Source organism: Haliotis rubra, unplaced genomic scaffold, assembly GCF_003918875.1.
Source record: "Haliotis rubra isolate DU_JTF1 unplaced genomic scaffold, ASM391887v1 Scf1, whole genome shotgun sequence".
NCBI classification, from domain to species: Eukaryota; Metazoa; Mollusca; class Gastropoda; order Lepetellida; family Haliotidae; genus Haliotis; species Haliotis rubra.
The window spans coordinates 7,833,747-7,847,284 of record NW_025764891.1 but is presented as its reverse complement, the minus strand read 5'-3'; the positions used below and the strand labels follow the sequence as shown (position 1 = coordinate 7,847,284).

General features: G+C 42.2%; 1 protein-coding gene across 3 annotated transcripts in view; it reads left to right on the top strand.

The window, feature by feature from the left end:
* LOC124279626 overlaps nucleotides 1-11,205 on the top strand; it is a 37,007-nt gene extending 25,802 nt beyond the window's left edge. For 2 of the 3 annotated variants that reach the window (XM_046715573.1, XM_046715501.1), the window contains 6 exons: nucleotides 644-744; nucleotides 1,187-4,082; nucleotides 7,097-7,146; nucleotides 7,573-7,687; nucleotides 8,197-8,308; nucleotides 9,256-11,205. In XM_046715573.1, coding sequence (XP_046571529.1) covers nucleotides 644-744; nucleotides 1,187-4,082; nucleotides 7,097-7,146; nucleotides 7,573-7,687; nucleotides 8,197-8,308; nucleotides 9,256-10,109 — 4,128 coding nt within the window. In that variant the 3' untranslated portion in view covers nucleotides 10,110-11,205. Of the gene's footprint in view, nucleotides 1-643; nucleotides 745-1,186; nucleotides 4,083-5,977; nucleotides 6,235-7,096; nucleotides 7,147-7,572; nucleotides 7,688-8,196; nucleotides 8,309-9,255 lie in introns of those variants that run through there. The other variant, XM_046715646.1, reaches the window with a different exon arrangement.
* The last annotated feature ends 2,333 nt before the right edge of the window (nucleotides 11,206-13,538 follow it).

Genomic DNA, 13,538 nt, shown 5'->3' with positions numbered 1-13,538 from the left:
ATCCCTATCAAAATGTAGGGGCGGTGGGGTAGCCTAGTGGTTAAAGTGTGCGCTCGTCACGCCGAAGACCCAGGTTCCATTCCCCACATGGGTACAATGTCTGAAACACCTCCGTGGTGTAGTGGTTAGAGTGTCCGCCCGGAGAGCGGAAGGTCGCGGGTTCGATCCCCACCGCGTCATACCAAAAGACGTTAAAATATGGTACTTGTTGGTCCCTGCCGAGCGGCGCTCGGCATTAATGGGTACAACAAGGACTGGTCGGCTCGGAGTCAGTATAATGTGTCTGAGTGGGGTATTTATCCTCACTGCGGTATGGTATCTCAGTGGGCTAGCACTATAAAACCAGCTTAAGTCTGGGGTAATACAAGCAGCCGCACATACACATACACACGCATGCACGTCGTCATATGAGCGAAATATTCTCAAGCACAGCGTAAAACCCAATTTCACCTCACCTCACCTCACCTCACCTACAATGTGTGAAGCCCATTTCTTGTGTTACCTGTCATGATGTTGCTAAAAGCGGCGTAAAACCATACTCACTCACTTACTCAGAATGTGAGTAGTATATTTTAAAAAAAACAACAGTTCAAATGAGTGTGAAGACCAGTCGTTCACTTACCCACTGTGTCGTCTATTTCAGCCCTCCATATCCCAGGAGGTTGTTCAGATCAGCGATGACGATGAAGACAACACTGACATGATGTCATGTGCACGATCAGCTGCATTCACTCCAACGAAAATGTTAGTATTCATGGATGTTAAATATGTATTAAGTGTTTCAGTCAAAATCACATTCTTGAGATGGAAGGTTTTAATGTATGTAGAATTTTCTATTGAATGACGTAAGATTATTATTATTCAGCATTGAAGTCATTGAATCTGGGTTTGAATCCCATGTGGGTTTAGTATGTAGAGACCGTATTTATCCCAAATGAAATATTGCAACATCGCATAAAGCAGCTTTTACTATACTCACTAAAATGTGCAAAATGTATGGGATTACAGTTTCTCAGGGTTTTTTTTAAAAAAGTGCTAAAATATGTACTTTACTGAGAAAGTGTAATCCCAAATATAAAATATGTTGCTTTTGACCACATTATAAATGGCATTGTGTATTCATTAACTATGCAAGGTGATAAGATGAAGTTTCCTAAATAATAACCAATGTTTTCATTTGTTACAGATCAGACAGGGACCTCTCGAATGATCCTACTGTTGTCCGAATTGAGAAAACTGAGAGTGAGTCAGGTGCTTCTAGCATCAGTATAACCCCTGGCGGTAGCCGGCCAGGTACTCCTGGACCCAACCCTCAAGACCTGGGCCGCAGACTTGCCAAAGTGGCCATTGACTGTCAGAGCAAAGATGTTGCTACCCCGAACACAGACAAGCCTAAGCCTCAAGCAGCAGATGTGCCCAAAAGAAAACCATCAAAAGTGTTGCCAGCAGATCTCCACCATGTACAGTGGCATACACAGATGGTTTGCCTGAAAGCAAATCCTAAACCAAAAGATGCTGATACTTCAGAGTTGGAACCGGAAGAGATCAAGTTGTTGGAATTCATGGCCAATTGTAACTGGGATAATGCGAAACCACAGATTCTTAGCAGGGTAGCTCAGTGTCTGAGCAGAGGAGTGTACCCAGATCCTCGTAGGATGGTCATTGGTGATTTCATCGTTGAAATCATGCCAAAAGCTGACAAGTGTGCTGTCATTCCTCCAGAACTAAAAGGCAAACTGCCTGAGCATATGTATTCGATAAGGGTGAAAGTCATGAGAAAAGCATCTGAATCTGATATCAAGAAGTTCCTAGCAGCTTCAGCACATCTGAAACATCGAGCATCTTTGAACAAACCCCGAGATTCTGTTTCTGCTCAGTCATGTGACTCAGCCTCAAAGAGAGTCTTTAACAACACCTCCTATGGTGCTCTGGACAAGAGCGGGGCATTATCTCAGCCTTACCAGAAACCCCATGCCCCACCATCTTCATCATCTGCCCCTCCTTCAGCACCAACTTCATCAGCAGCAACTTCTGTTTCACAAAGTCCAATGGGTATTTCAGGGTTTAATCGCCTCCACATCTCTCGTCCAAGTTCAACATTCATGGAATCCAGTGGCAACAGTAATGTGACAATTGATGGGAATAAGTCTGAAATGGTGAAGTTGAATGACATATCTGGTAACAGAGATGCTGAATCAGATGCTCCTGATATCGAACACATTACAGTACAGAATACAGAGACCGGTGATTCAATATCAATGGTAGTAGGCCCTCCGGAAAGTAAAAAGAAGAAGAAATCAGAAAAGGAAGCTAAACTGTCAGGAAATGAACACATGAAAAAGAAAAACAAATCCAAACTCCAGAGTGCTGCAGGTGATGTAGTTCATGAATCCAAGCCAAAAATCCTTAAGGGTGCAACAACTTCTTCTCTTGACAAACTTGGTAAGATTCCTCTTTCTGGCCCAGTGGATGAAAAATATGCATCTATTTTTGGTTGTGTTGAGGAGTCATCTGGAGGTGCAGGCTGTGTCGGGAATGGTGAGATGACAATAGACCTCACAGATGACAATGTAGAGACAAATCAGAATGAAACACATGATGAACCAGAACAACGCGCTGGAGATCCAAAGTCTGTGAAACCACCTGAAAATGGACGAAATGAAAGTAGCAGTGTTAAAATGTTTCCATCTTCTGTGGATATGAAACATCCACGCTCAAGTACTCCAAAATTAGTTCCACCAATTCAAAACCAGACATTCCAAATCAGGGGACCTGCAGCTCCACCAATTGGGCAGATTCTAGTTCCAGTTCCAGGTCCAACAATGCAGACTGCTGGATCCCAAATAATTCTTGCTGGTGCACCAGTTGCTACTAATGTATCTTCATTAGGACAGCCTAGACCCACTAAAACAATCATCAGCACACCTGGTGGTAAACTTTATGGACCATTTACTGATATAAATGATGTCAAGATGCTCCAGGTGAAGAACCCTGATGGAACAACCCAGCCGTTACTCAGGTTCCTTCCTGCCAATTCATTTCCCATTGTACAGCCAGCTAAGTCAGTTGCTTCCCAAGGAAACAAAATTCAAAAATCTCTTCTGGGTACAAAGTACATCCCAGGGCCCCATGGAACAATATTAAGACTTGAAGAAGTGGTTGAAAACAAATCGCAAGAAAAGACCAAGGCCATAATTGAGGAGGATCCCAAACCTTCAAAGAAGAAGAGGAGGAAAAAGAATGTTGACCAAGCATCTGCAAATGGACTAAATGCTGATGAATCCGTAGGTAGAGAGGTGAAGAAAAAAGGTCAGAAATCAGATCAGTCCAATTCTATTGAATCCTTTGATGAGGTAGATGGTTCCTCAGGATGGAAGGTTCGTAAAGGAGGGTCAAAAAGTCAACTTATGGCCTCGAGAAAATGTCCAGTTGGAAAAGACACAGAGAAGAAACCCAGCAGTGAAACACATCTAGTCGCATCTCTTGATGAAGATGATCCTGGAACTGCTCAACAACCTGTGAACCAGGTCCATGTTCTCCGGGACACAGCTGATAAGGAGAACAAAGGGGAATACTGTGAAGCAGCTTCTGGAACATACAAGAAACATGGTGATGGTGATAAAGATTCTAGTCAGAAGAAGGTAGCCAGAAAACCTGGCCAATCAACTTCAGGTGGAGCTGTTGAAGGGGCACAGAGGCAAGCCAGGTCATTGTCCTTAGATTCACCTGATACCATTAAGACTTCCACCCCGAACCCTGGTGCTTACAAAATGAAAAAAATGCAACAAGGATTTTTGCCAATAAAACGGCAACGAAGTGACTCTGATTCTGCAGCATTTGCAGATGCAAGTAAGAGAATTAAGCTTGTTGATGGACGACCTTCATCAGATGCTCTAGGCAGCCCAGGTCAGATCTTGGCAAACATTGAGAGTTCAATGAAACTCACACCTATTCAGAAGTTCAAAGAAAGGATGAACCTTCCTGTCATCGATATCTCGGATGATGACAGTCAGATGTCCTTCGATGGCTGTAGCAGTTCTGGACACTCTCTCCAAGGCCAGGGCACCATCAACATATCAGAGGTAGGTTATATTGTGAGCTGGTCTAGTCGTGAAGACTGCCACAGTTATGTTTAATGAAATGTTTTGAAATTCTAAGGTCTTTCTGTTACCATTATCACTTTATCATTTCGCCTTGACCATGCCCTAAACTACTGTAGATATGGTTGTGACTAACCCAATTAGAATAGATCCGTCATTTACAAGGTTTTGCTGGGCTAGGGGATAGGGCATCTGCCTGGTGAGCCGGAGGTAGTTAGCTCCATCCATGTAATGGGCAATGGGGTAGCCTAGTGGTTAAAGCGTTCTCTCATCATACCAAAGACCCCGGGTTTGATTTCCCACATGGGTACAATGTGTGAAGCCCATTTCTTATGTTCCCCGCTGTGATATTGCTGGAATATTGCTAAAAGCAATACTCACTCATTCACTCACTCCATCTATGGCTTATGGAAAGTGAGTGAGTTTAGTTTTAAGCCACACTCAGCAATATTCCAGCTATATGGTGGAGGTCTTTAAATAATCGAGTCTGGACCAGACAATCCAGTGATCAACAGCATGAGCATCGATCTGCGCAATTGGGAACTGATGACATGTGTCAACCATGCCAGCGAGCATGACCACCAGATCCCGTTAGTCGCCTCTTAAGACAAGCAGGGGTTACTGAAGGCTCATTCTAACCCGGACCTTCACGGGTCAGCTTATGGAAAGATATTACCTTGCGCTCATCATACTCATTGTAGGGATAAACATGTATGATACTGTGTGAGTGTCGTTAACTTGAACGCATTGAAAACTCCATTCATCTCCCCTTGACATTTGCTTCCTGCTGATATGTGTGAAAGGGAAAGTAAAGTGCGCTGATTGTAGTATTTTGTATAATGTAATTTGCATAACATAAGGTAAAAACCTGTGATAAACTTTGTGCCATCTAAACCAACCAATCATGTCAGTCATATCAATCATTTCAATGCAACTCTTCATCTCAGCATGGAATAGGTTTATACTGTTTTACAGTAGAGTACAGTTACACATCCTTTTTTAAAACCCAGTTTTAATATCCGAGCGTGACCAGATAACACAAGGAAGTACTCATAAAATCAGCTGGTTACACATGGCAGGGGGCAGTCAACAGTTACCTCCCTTCATGTACTCTGTACAGGTGATCTGGTAATGATCAACAGCACTGAGTTGCATCCCTTTGCTAGGCCAGGATCAGCCGATTTCGTGATTTTCCCAGATTATACTCCAAGGCCTGTCACTCCACATTCATATTCCAGGAGACTTTTGAATTCTAAGACCCTTCCTGCCACAAGCTGAAGCATCATGCTACTACGGAATTTCTGTCTTGATCAAGTAATGATGTGGTAATGGAACATGGAGATGTAATTGATATTTCTACTCAATACATTGAAATTGTCCATTACAGCACCTCCGTGGCAACTCATAAACCTGGTACTAGCACAAACATGCACACATGCACACACACACCAAAGTGGTGAACTTCTGAACCATGCATAATTTTCTCTACAGTGACATAACTGCAATACAGTTCAAAGTGGTGTTGACCCCAATTCAGTCACTCACTCACTCATTCGCTCAACCACTCCCTCAACAACTCTCATTCACTCACAACAGAAAAAAAGGGCGGTGGGTTGCCCAGTGGTTAAAGCGTTTGTTCGTCACACCGAAGACCTGGGTTCGATTCACCACATGGGTACAATGTGTGAAGCCCATTTCTGGTGTCCCCAGTGGTGATGTTGCTGGAATATTGCTTAAAGCGGCATAAAACCCAACTCACTCACTCACAAAACAAAGAAAATCTCTGACAGACAAGTTTGGGATAGAAGACAAAAGTGGTTCAGCAAAGGTTGTATGAAATAAAATGCCCCCATTAGTGACTGCTACTGTATTGCCAGGAGGAGATAGACGTGTTGGGGGGACCAGACCCCCGTCCCCGGGAGGATGCAAGAGAGACCCTGTATAGACGACTCAAGGTACATTGACAGTGAACCTCCATATGGAATCTTTAGGATGAACTATTGGCTGACATGATTATATACAGGTCACGGTCAAATAGCTGAAATATTGCTGAATGTATTGTCAAACAACTAATACATGTAACATGACATCCCCAGGAGAAGAGGGCTCCATTCATTTGTTCACACTAAATCTTCCATTCTAAAATTAATTCTCACCCTAACTAGGGATGAAACGGTACGCTCTTACTTCCAGGGAAACACCGTCCGTCTAGCAAAGAAATGCATAGATTTTGACAAAATGATTCGATTTCTAGACATTTTAGAAAAAGTTTGTCAAATGTCGGTACGAAGGCCGAAAATACCGAATTTTTGGATTGCATTACAGTATACCAATTTGAATGCAAAATACCATGGTTCTACTAATACTGCAGTATACCGTTTCACCAGTAACCCTGAACCTTACCCTAAACCTAACCCTCACCCTAAGACAGGTAATTTGTACTTCCAAACTTTGTGTGATTTCACCCAGTCACCAAATGTATCACCCAAGTTATCCAAATATTTACCACCTAACCCTAACTTTCCTGGTTATTTACCAACTAACCCTAATTTTACCAATATTTACCAACTAATCATAACTATATGCATTATTTACCACATAACACCATATTTACCTAGTATTTACTGCCTAACACTATTTACCCAGTGTGTTCCACATAATGCTAACCAATATATACCGATTAACCCTATTTTTACCCTACCTATCTTTAGACCTTAACCATATTTACCTCCTAAACCTAATTTACCTAGTATATACAACCGAACACTAACTTTACCCATATAATGATGCTTAGCACTAACCTTACCTTATACTAATCACATAACAATAAATTTACCCAATAAATACCACTTGATCCTCAACTTTATCTTGTACCATAATCATCTGGCAAGCCTCATTCAGTCATTCATTATCGTAAACAACTCATTCTCACTTTCAACCAGTTAAGTCCTGCATCAGCAACATTGAAATAAGTTTCTACTTTGGTGGTGTTGTAGGAAGATGAGGAAGATACCAGAGGAGAAGTCCGAGAGAGGAAGACCTACAAGTAAGTAAAGTGGTGAATAAATTCCTCCTGTGTACCGTATATCAATGTCTGTAAAGCGATGACCCTGAGCTTTCCTTTAAAATTGGTGCTACTTTATATATCCCATCTACAAAGTGATCCACATTAACATCGCATACACAGTACCCTATTGCAGTAAAAACATGCTTTTCTTACATTGTATTTTTATACGATGCTTGGCCACGTAGAATAACATTACATGGCACCATTTTGTGTGTTGACACAGTGAGATGCCATTCATTTGAAGTACTGAAGTAAAACATCCATTCAATTGAAGTACGGGAGTTGGTCAGGTGGTCAAAAGATTCTATTTCCCGTTATTAATGACCAATTACATATGTTATATTTTAAATTATTATAAACTGTTAAATTCCCACAAGGAGGCTGTGACACTGTTTGCTGTTGCAGGGAACGAGCACGGAGACAGGACATCCTGTGTATGTTTATGTATCTGTACAACAGCATCTCCGATGGGGAGGAAAACCCCACTGTGACCCTCTCCAGACAGAAGGTGCTGGATGCTGTAAGTAGCCATGGCAACCAGAACTATGGTGTATTATGTCAGGATTAGGAAAGAGATGCAAAGAATAATTGGTGTTGAGGTTCTTGAGAGGCATATAGAAGTTGGTATTCAAGTATCGGACAAAATATTATCGATGTCAACTTTTTCTTTATTGTATATGCAATGTTTTGGGGCTTTTCCTTGCCCCTCCATAGCTGTAATTAACTCATGTTAACTCATTGGCTTCATGTGTGTGCAGTGGGGGATCCAGAGGGGAGGTTCAGGGGGTTCGAACCCCCTTTTGAAAATGGCTAAAGACCACATTGAAGTTAATGTTTGTGGCTCTCTCCAAGGTGGTTGATTCTGGATCCACCTATTGTGGGTGTCTCTCTCTCTCTCTGTTCTGCATTTCTGTTAGTTAACATTCACACACTCATATATCTCTGGATCATTGCCAAGTGAAACAAAGTAACTTTTCTAAACATGTGATAATGTCGATGTTGAAATCTGACCAATGACTACTCTTCTAGGCACTGATGACCATCGAAAGTGAGAAACAGCGCTCCGCCCAGCTTATTGAAGACCTGAAGATGGAGAAGTTCTACCGCCGGGCACAGAAGAGGCGACTCCGTGTCGCTGTTGGTGAGTAGTTATGAAAACTTGTACATTTAGGATCCCTGTTTCATAGCAGTACAGCTATCCAGTTGATGTCTACTGGAAGATGTTGATAAGTGCCCTGAACTGCTTTAAAGTATGCATGTGTATCAGTGGGTGCATTCATTCCCCATTAAAGAGCAATGATTCTTCTTAAAATGTCAACAGTTGACAACATCACCATGTTTCCAGTTAAAATATTGAGAGCGTCACCATGCTTCCTGTTAAAATATTGACAGCGTCACCGTGCTTCAAATCAATATATTGACAGCATCACTGTGCTGAAAGTAAAAATATCAATTATAGACAGCATCGATATACTTCTACTTGAAATATGGTTGACCTTTGTTGCCATAATCCTTGTTAAAACATCCATAGTCCTCAAGTGAGTGAGTATGGTTTTACTCCGCTTTTAGCAATCTTTCAGCAATATCATGGCAGGGGACAGCAGATATATGTTTCATACATTGTACCCATGCGAGGAATTGAAGCCAGGTCTTTGTTGTGATGAGCAAATACTTTGTCCAATATTCTGCCCCACCACCCTTGTAAACTTGGACCCCTGGGCACTGTTTCACAAAGCTCTCGTAAGCCTAAGATCTCGTAACTTTTCTTGTAGCATTCATACCTCCTATACTGTAACATAGGAGGTACGTATGCTACAAGGAAATCGCCTGTGGCTTCACTTGAGGACACTGAGTGCCTTTGATTCCATGGGAACAGACTCAACACTTGCTTCATCTCGTAACTTTTCTCTTAGCATTCGTACCTCCTATACTGTTACGAGAGCTTTGTGAAACAGGGCCCTGGACCCTTGAAGTGAACCTTGCAGAACAATGATATTGTGTTTATTCCTTCATGAAAATCATACAGGCATTTCTATAATAATTCTATCCATTTTAGCTGTAGTAATAAAGGATGTGTTCTTCATTCAGATGGACTGTTGAAGAATGGGGTACCAGCTAAAGTCATTGGATCTCATCTTGATGGGGTTAAGCAACAAGAACTGAAGCGGCATTCCAAGAGGCATCTGTTGAGGAAGATAATCCAGTATGGCAAGCAGAAGTCAATGGATGAGGAAGAAGTGGAGTCGGGGAAAGATACGTCAGCAACGTCAACGTCTGCTACTTCTGTCTCGATCGCATCGCCATCAATTAGTCAGAGTACTGAGGCCAGGACTTGTGAAGTGAGAGAGAACAATTCCATTGGACAAAAATTAAGAGCATCTCCTGGGATAAAGGTTGATCCTAACAACCCAAGTCACTGTTCCGAAACTGAAAAGTTTGTTATCGAGATTGAAAAAGACGAAGATGAAGAATCAGTGAAAGAGAATTTTGAGGAAAGGGAAACAACTGAAGACAATTTACCTGAGAATGTTAACGATATAACGGATGTGAAGTCGAAATTTGAAAAGGTTGGGAAGACAATTGAGATTGAACAGAAAGTAACTGTGGATGAAGAGTGTGTTGAAAATTCAGGGAAAACTCCATCTATGCAAAATTCTCCAGTTCGAAAGGGAAAGGGTGATATTAAACTCAGGGAAAAGGGTTCTGGGACGTCAGGACGCGGGACGCTGCAGCGATCAAATTCTGAGGAAGCCATCCTGCAAGTGGAATCATTTATTGAAAACGCAGTAAGACTTAGCTTTGACCGTGATGACGGTGTAGTCACAGATGAAATGTGTGATGACAACGGTGGCCCCAAGGAGGAACCAAGGTTGCCCATCATTGATAAGTCTAAACAGATTAACAAATTTCCCGAAGTAGTGAATCCGCCTGTCTCTAAATAGTGAATACAGAAGAAAATCAGCCTGTGAAATGTTTGGCAGATGAAGTGTGTGTTGAAACCCCCGAACGGGAGAAATCCCCTGACAAAGACGCCATGTTTGGTTTGCTTCTGCCGAGTGAGTTGAATTTTGATGACGCAAGTGTTGAGTCCGTTCCCATGGAATCAAAGGCACCAAACTCAGTCTCCTCAAGTGAAGCCACAGGCGATTTGAACAACATTGGTGCCGTAAGGGAGATAAGTCAGAGTGATTCTACTCAGGGAAGTGACAAGATGGATACCTCTTCTGTTCGCGAAAACGGAAAATCGGGAAAGAAGGAGAATTTCCTTATTTGTGATGTTCGTGGTTTAGCCAAGAATGAATTCTTCTGCACAAAATGAGATTATTTTGCATCATAAGTAGAATGTTTAAGAATATCTCAATCATCATCGTCATTCATCTGTTGATGTCGTCAAACATAGTAAATCAGGATATTATGATGTTGAGGTCATAACTGATCCCTGAACTGTATGGTAGTGCTGTTGTATGATAGTGCTTTGTCTAGGGTGACCACTTGGGAACAGGTGGTCATGAGCAGGATTTCGCTCTTGGAACAGGCTTCCGGTTGGCTGGTTTGAATGGCAACCCTGGGAGCAGGTGCCCCTTAGTCTGATATAACATGTTCACACTGGGAACGTGTGGCACTTTTTCTGGTATAATTTCTACCCTGTAGGAGCAGGTGCCCCTTTCTCTGGTTTGAGATGTCCACCCATATAACAGGTGGTGTACAATGTCTGATGCACAATGTCCCCACTGGGAACAGGTGGTCCAGTGTCTGGTGTATGATGTCAAACCTGGGAACAGGTGACCCAGTATCTGGGGTACGATGTCAAACCTGGGAACAGGTGACCCAGTATCTGGTGTATGATGTCAAACCTGGGAACAGGTGGCCCATTATCTTGGGTACGATGTCAAACCTGGGAACAGGTGTCCCAGTGTCTGGAGTACTATGTCAAACCTGGGAACAGGTGTCCCAGTGTCTGGAGTATGATGTCAAACCTGGGAACAGGTGGCCCAGTGTCTGGAGTACTATGTCAAACCTGGGAACAAGTGGCCCATTAATTGGGGTACAATGTCAAACCTGGGAACGGGTGTCCCAGTGTCTGGTGTAAGATGTCTAACTTGGGAACAGGTGGCTCATTGTCTTGGGTACCATGTCAAACCTGGGTACAGGTGGCCCATTATCTGGGGTATGATGTCAAACCTGGAAACAGGTGGTCCAGTGTCTCGAGTACCATGTCAAACCTGGGAACAGGTGGCCCAGTGTCTGGGGTACCATGTCAAACCTGGGAACAGGTGGCCCAGTGTCTGGGATTCAATGTCAAACCTGGGAACAGGTGACCCTGTGTCTCGAGTACCATGTCAAACCTGGGAACAGCTGGCCCATTGTCTGGGGTACAATGTCAAACCTGGGAACAGCTGGCCCAGTGTCTGGGGTACCATGTCAAACCTGGTAACAAGTGTCCCATTGTCTGGGGTACAATGTCAAACCTGGTAACAGCTGACCCATTGTCTCGAGTACCATGTCAAACCTGGAAACAGCTGGCCTATTGTCTGGGGTACAATGTCAAACCTGGGAACAGCTGACCCATTGTCTCGAGTACCATGTCAAACCTGGGAACAGCTGGCCTATTGTCTGGGGTACAATGTCAAACCTGGGAACAGGTGGCCCAGTGTCTGGGGTACAATGTCAAACCTGGGAACAGGTGGCATGGTCTCTGGGGTATAATGTCCCCACTGAGAACAGGTGTAGATCTGACTGTCGTCCTCTCTACATTCACGCTGATGTACTCTCAACCTGACTCATTGCTCATGCCAGCAGCCACAGTTTGCCAGATCTACCCTTTGCTTTAGTAATGAGAAGGTCGGATTGTGATAATGTCTGACCAGGCAGCAGGTAAATGACTAGCACATGGTCCCGTTCCACAAAGCATATTGCGCACTACAACTATCGTAAGCCTAAAGCAGTTACGATCATGATAACCCTTAGATTGCTTTCAGGAACATCACCCTTTCCACAGAACTACACAAGAGTTCCCTCAGTCAAGTGTTAGTTTTAGGGCATGGTTAGTGGTCATCTTGGCACTAAAATTGCGTAGAAGAATGGGGACCTTCCAGTAGTCTAAAGCTAAGTCCCCCCTAACTGTAAGTAAGCTTAACTTGAAATCGGAATCACTGATTGCACTTGGAAGCCATTTGAAGGAATATATAGGATTAATTGTACAACAGATTGATTCGTTTCTGTGTTAATTAGGCATGTTAGGTGTAGTGTTGAATTTGTTGGTGGAATGGAAGTTTGATGTGTGATGTTGTGTGACCAATGTTGTTGTGGCTCTTGATCAGGTGCCTACCAGTCCTTACTGGGCTTGAGCAACATTGATTATTGGATAAAATTTGTATGTGACTTACATAGCACAAATATTGCTTTGCGAACAGCCCAAGACATTAGCTGCAAGTCTCTTGATGAGAATATTGTTAATAAGAATTCTGTCTTTATTTAATTCTGTAAATTCTCACGTCCTCCATTGTGTTCAGAGGATCTGTGGAACAGGATCATCCTCCATTATCTCATCTTTAATTTATTGAATGTCACACTTCAACATTCAGCTTTATGCGCCATATTGCATCATATACCATTCAAAAAAAGTAGGGAATGTTGAATTTACAAGATTGATAAAATGCAAATGATGAAGCCAAGGAGGAAACAGATGATGAAGAGAAATTAAGGAAAATGTGACAATTTATTCCATTCCTTTGGAAATGTTTCATCTGTAAGGATATATATATACTTTTCTCATATGCATTGGCTAGTGGTATGCTCGCAAAATGAATATCCCCTACTTTTTTTTAATGGTATATATACATGTTAATTGAGAATGGATGCAAATAATTTATACTGCTATTTCCATGGGACAGTTCTGTGTCTGAATATGCTGGATCATAAATTTGTGTTATAGTCTCTGTATCCTGCAGCTATGTTATTGTAAGTATTATATTCTTAGGCAGTGTTGTAAATTAAACATGAATGTCAATAGGTCCATGTCAAAACTCTAATGTTTTAGTAATTATTTACTTGTGAGGTTTCCTTGTAAGAATATAGGTCAGGTTTGCATACTTCATGAGTTAAACATTGTGTTCCAATTGCATAATTTGATTCTCACAATGTCAATCATTCGATATAATTAAATATAGGCCATGGTCCAATAGGTGGAATATTGCTGGGTATTGTGTTAAACAAGAAACAAACAATAACTATTGGGGGTCAATATTATCAATGAGTACAGCAGCAAACCTCATCCTGGCTCCAAACTAATTTTAATGATTTCTGCAGTAACTGTTAAACATGCCTAATGTCAGAGGTACAGATAAGCTGCGTATCTGCATAAATTATGC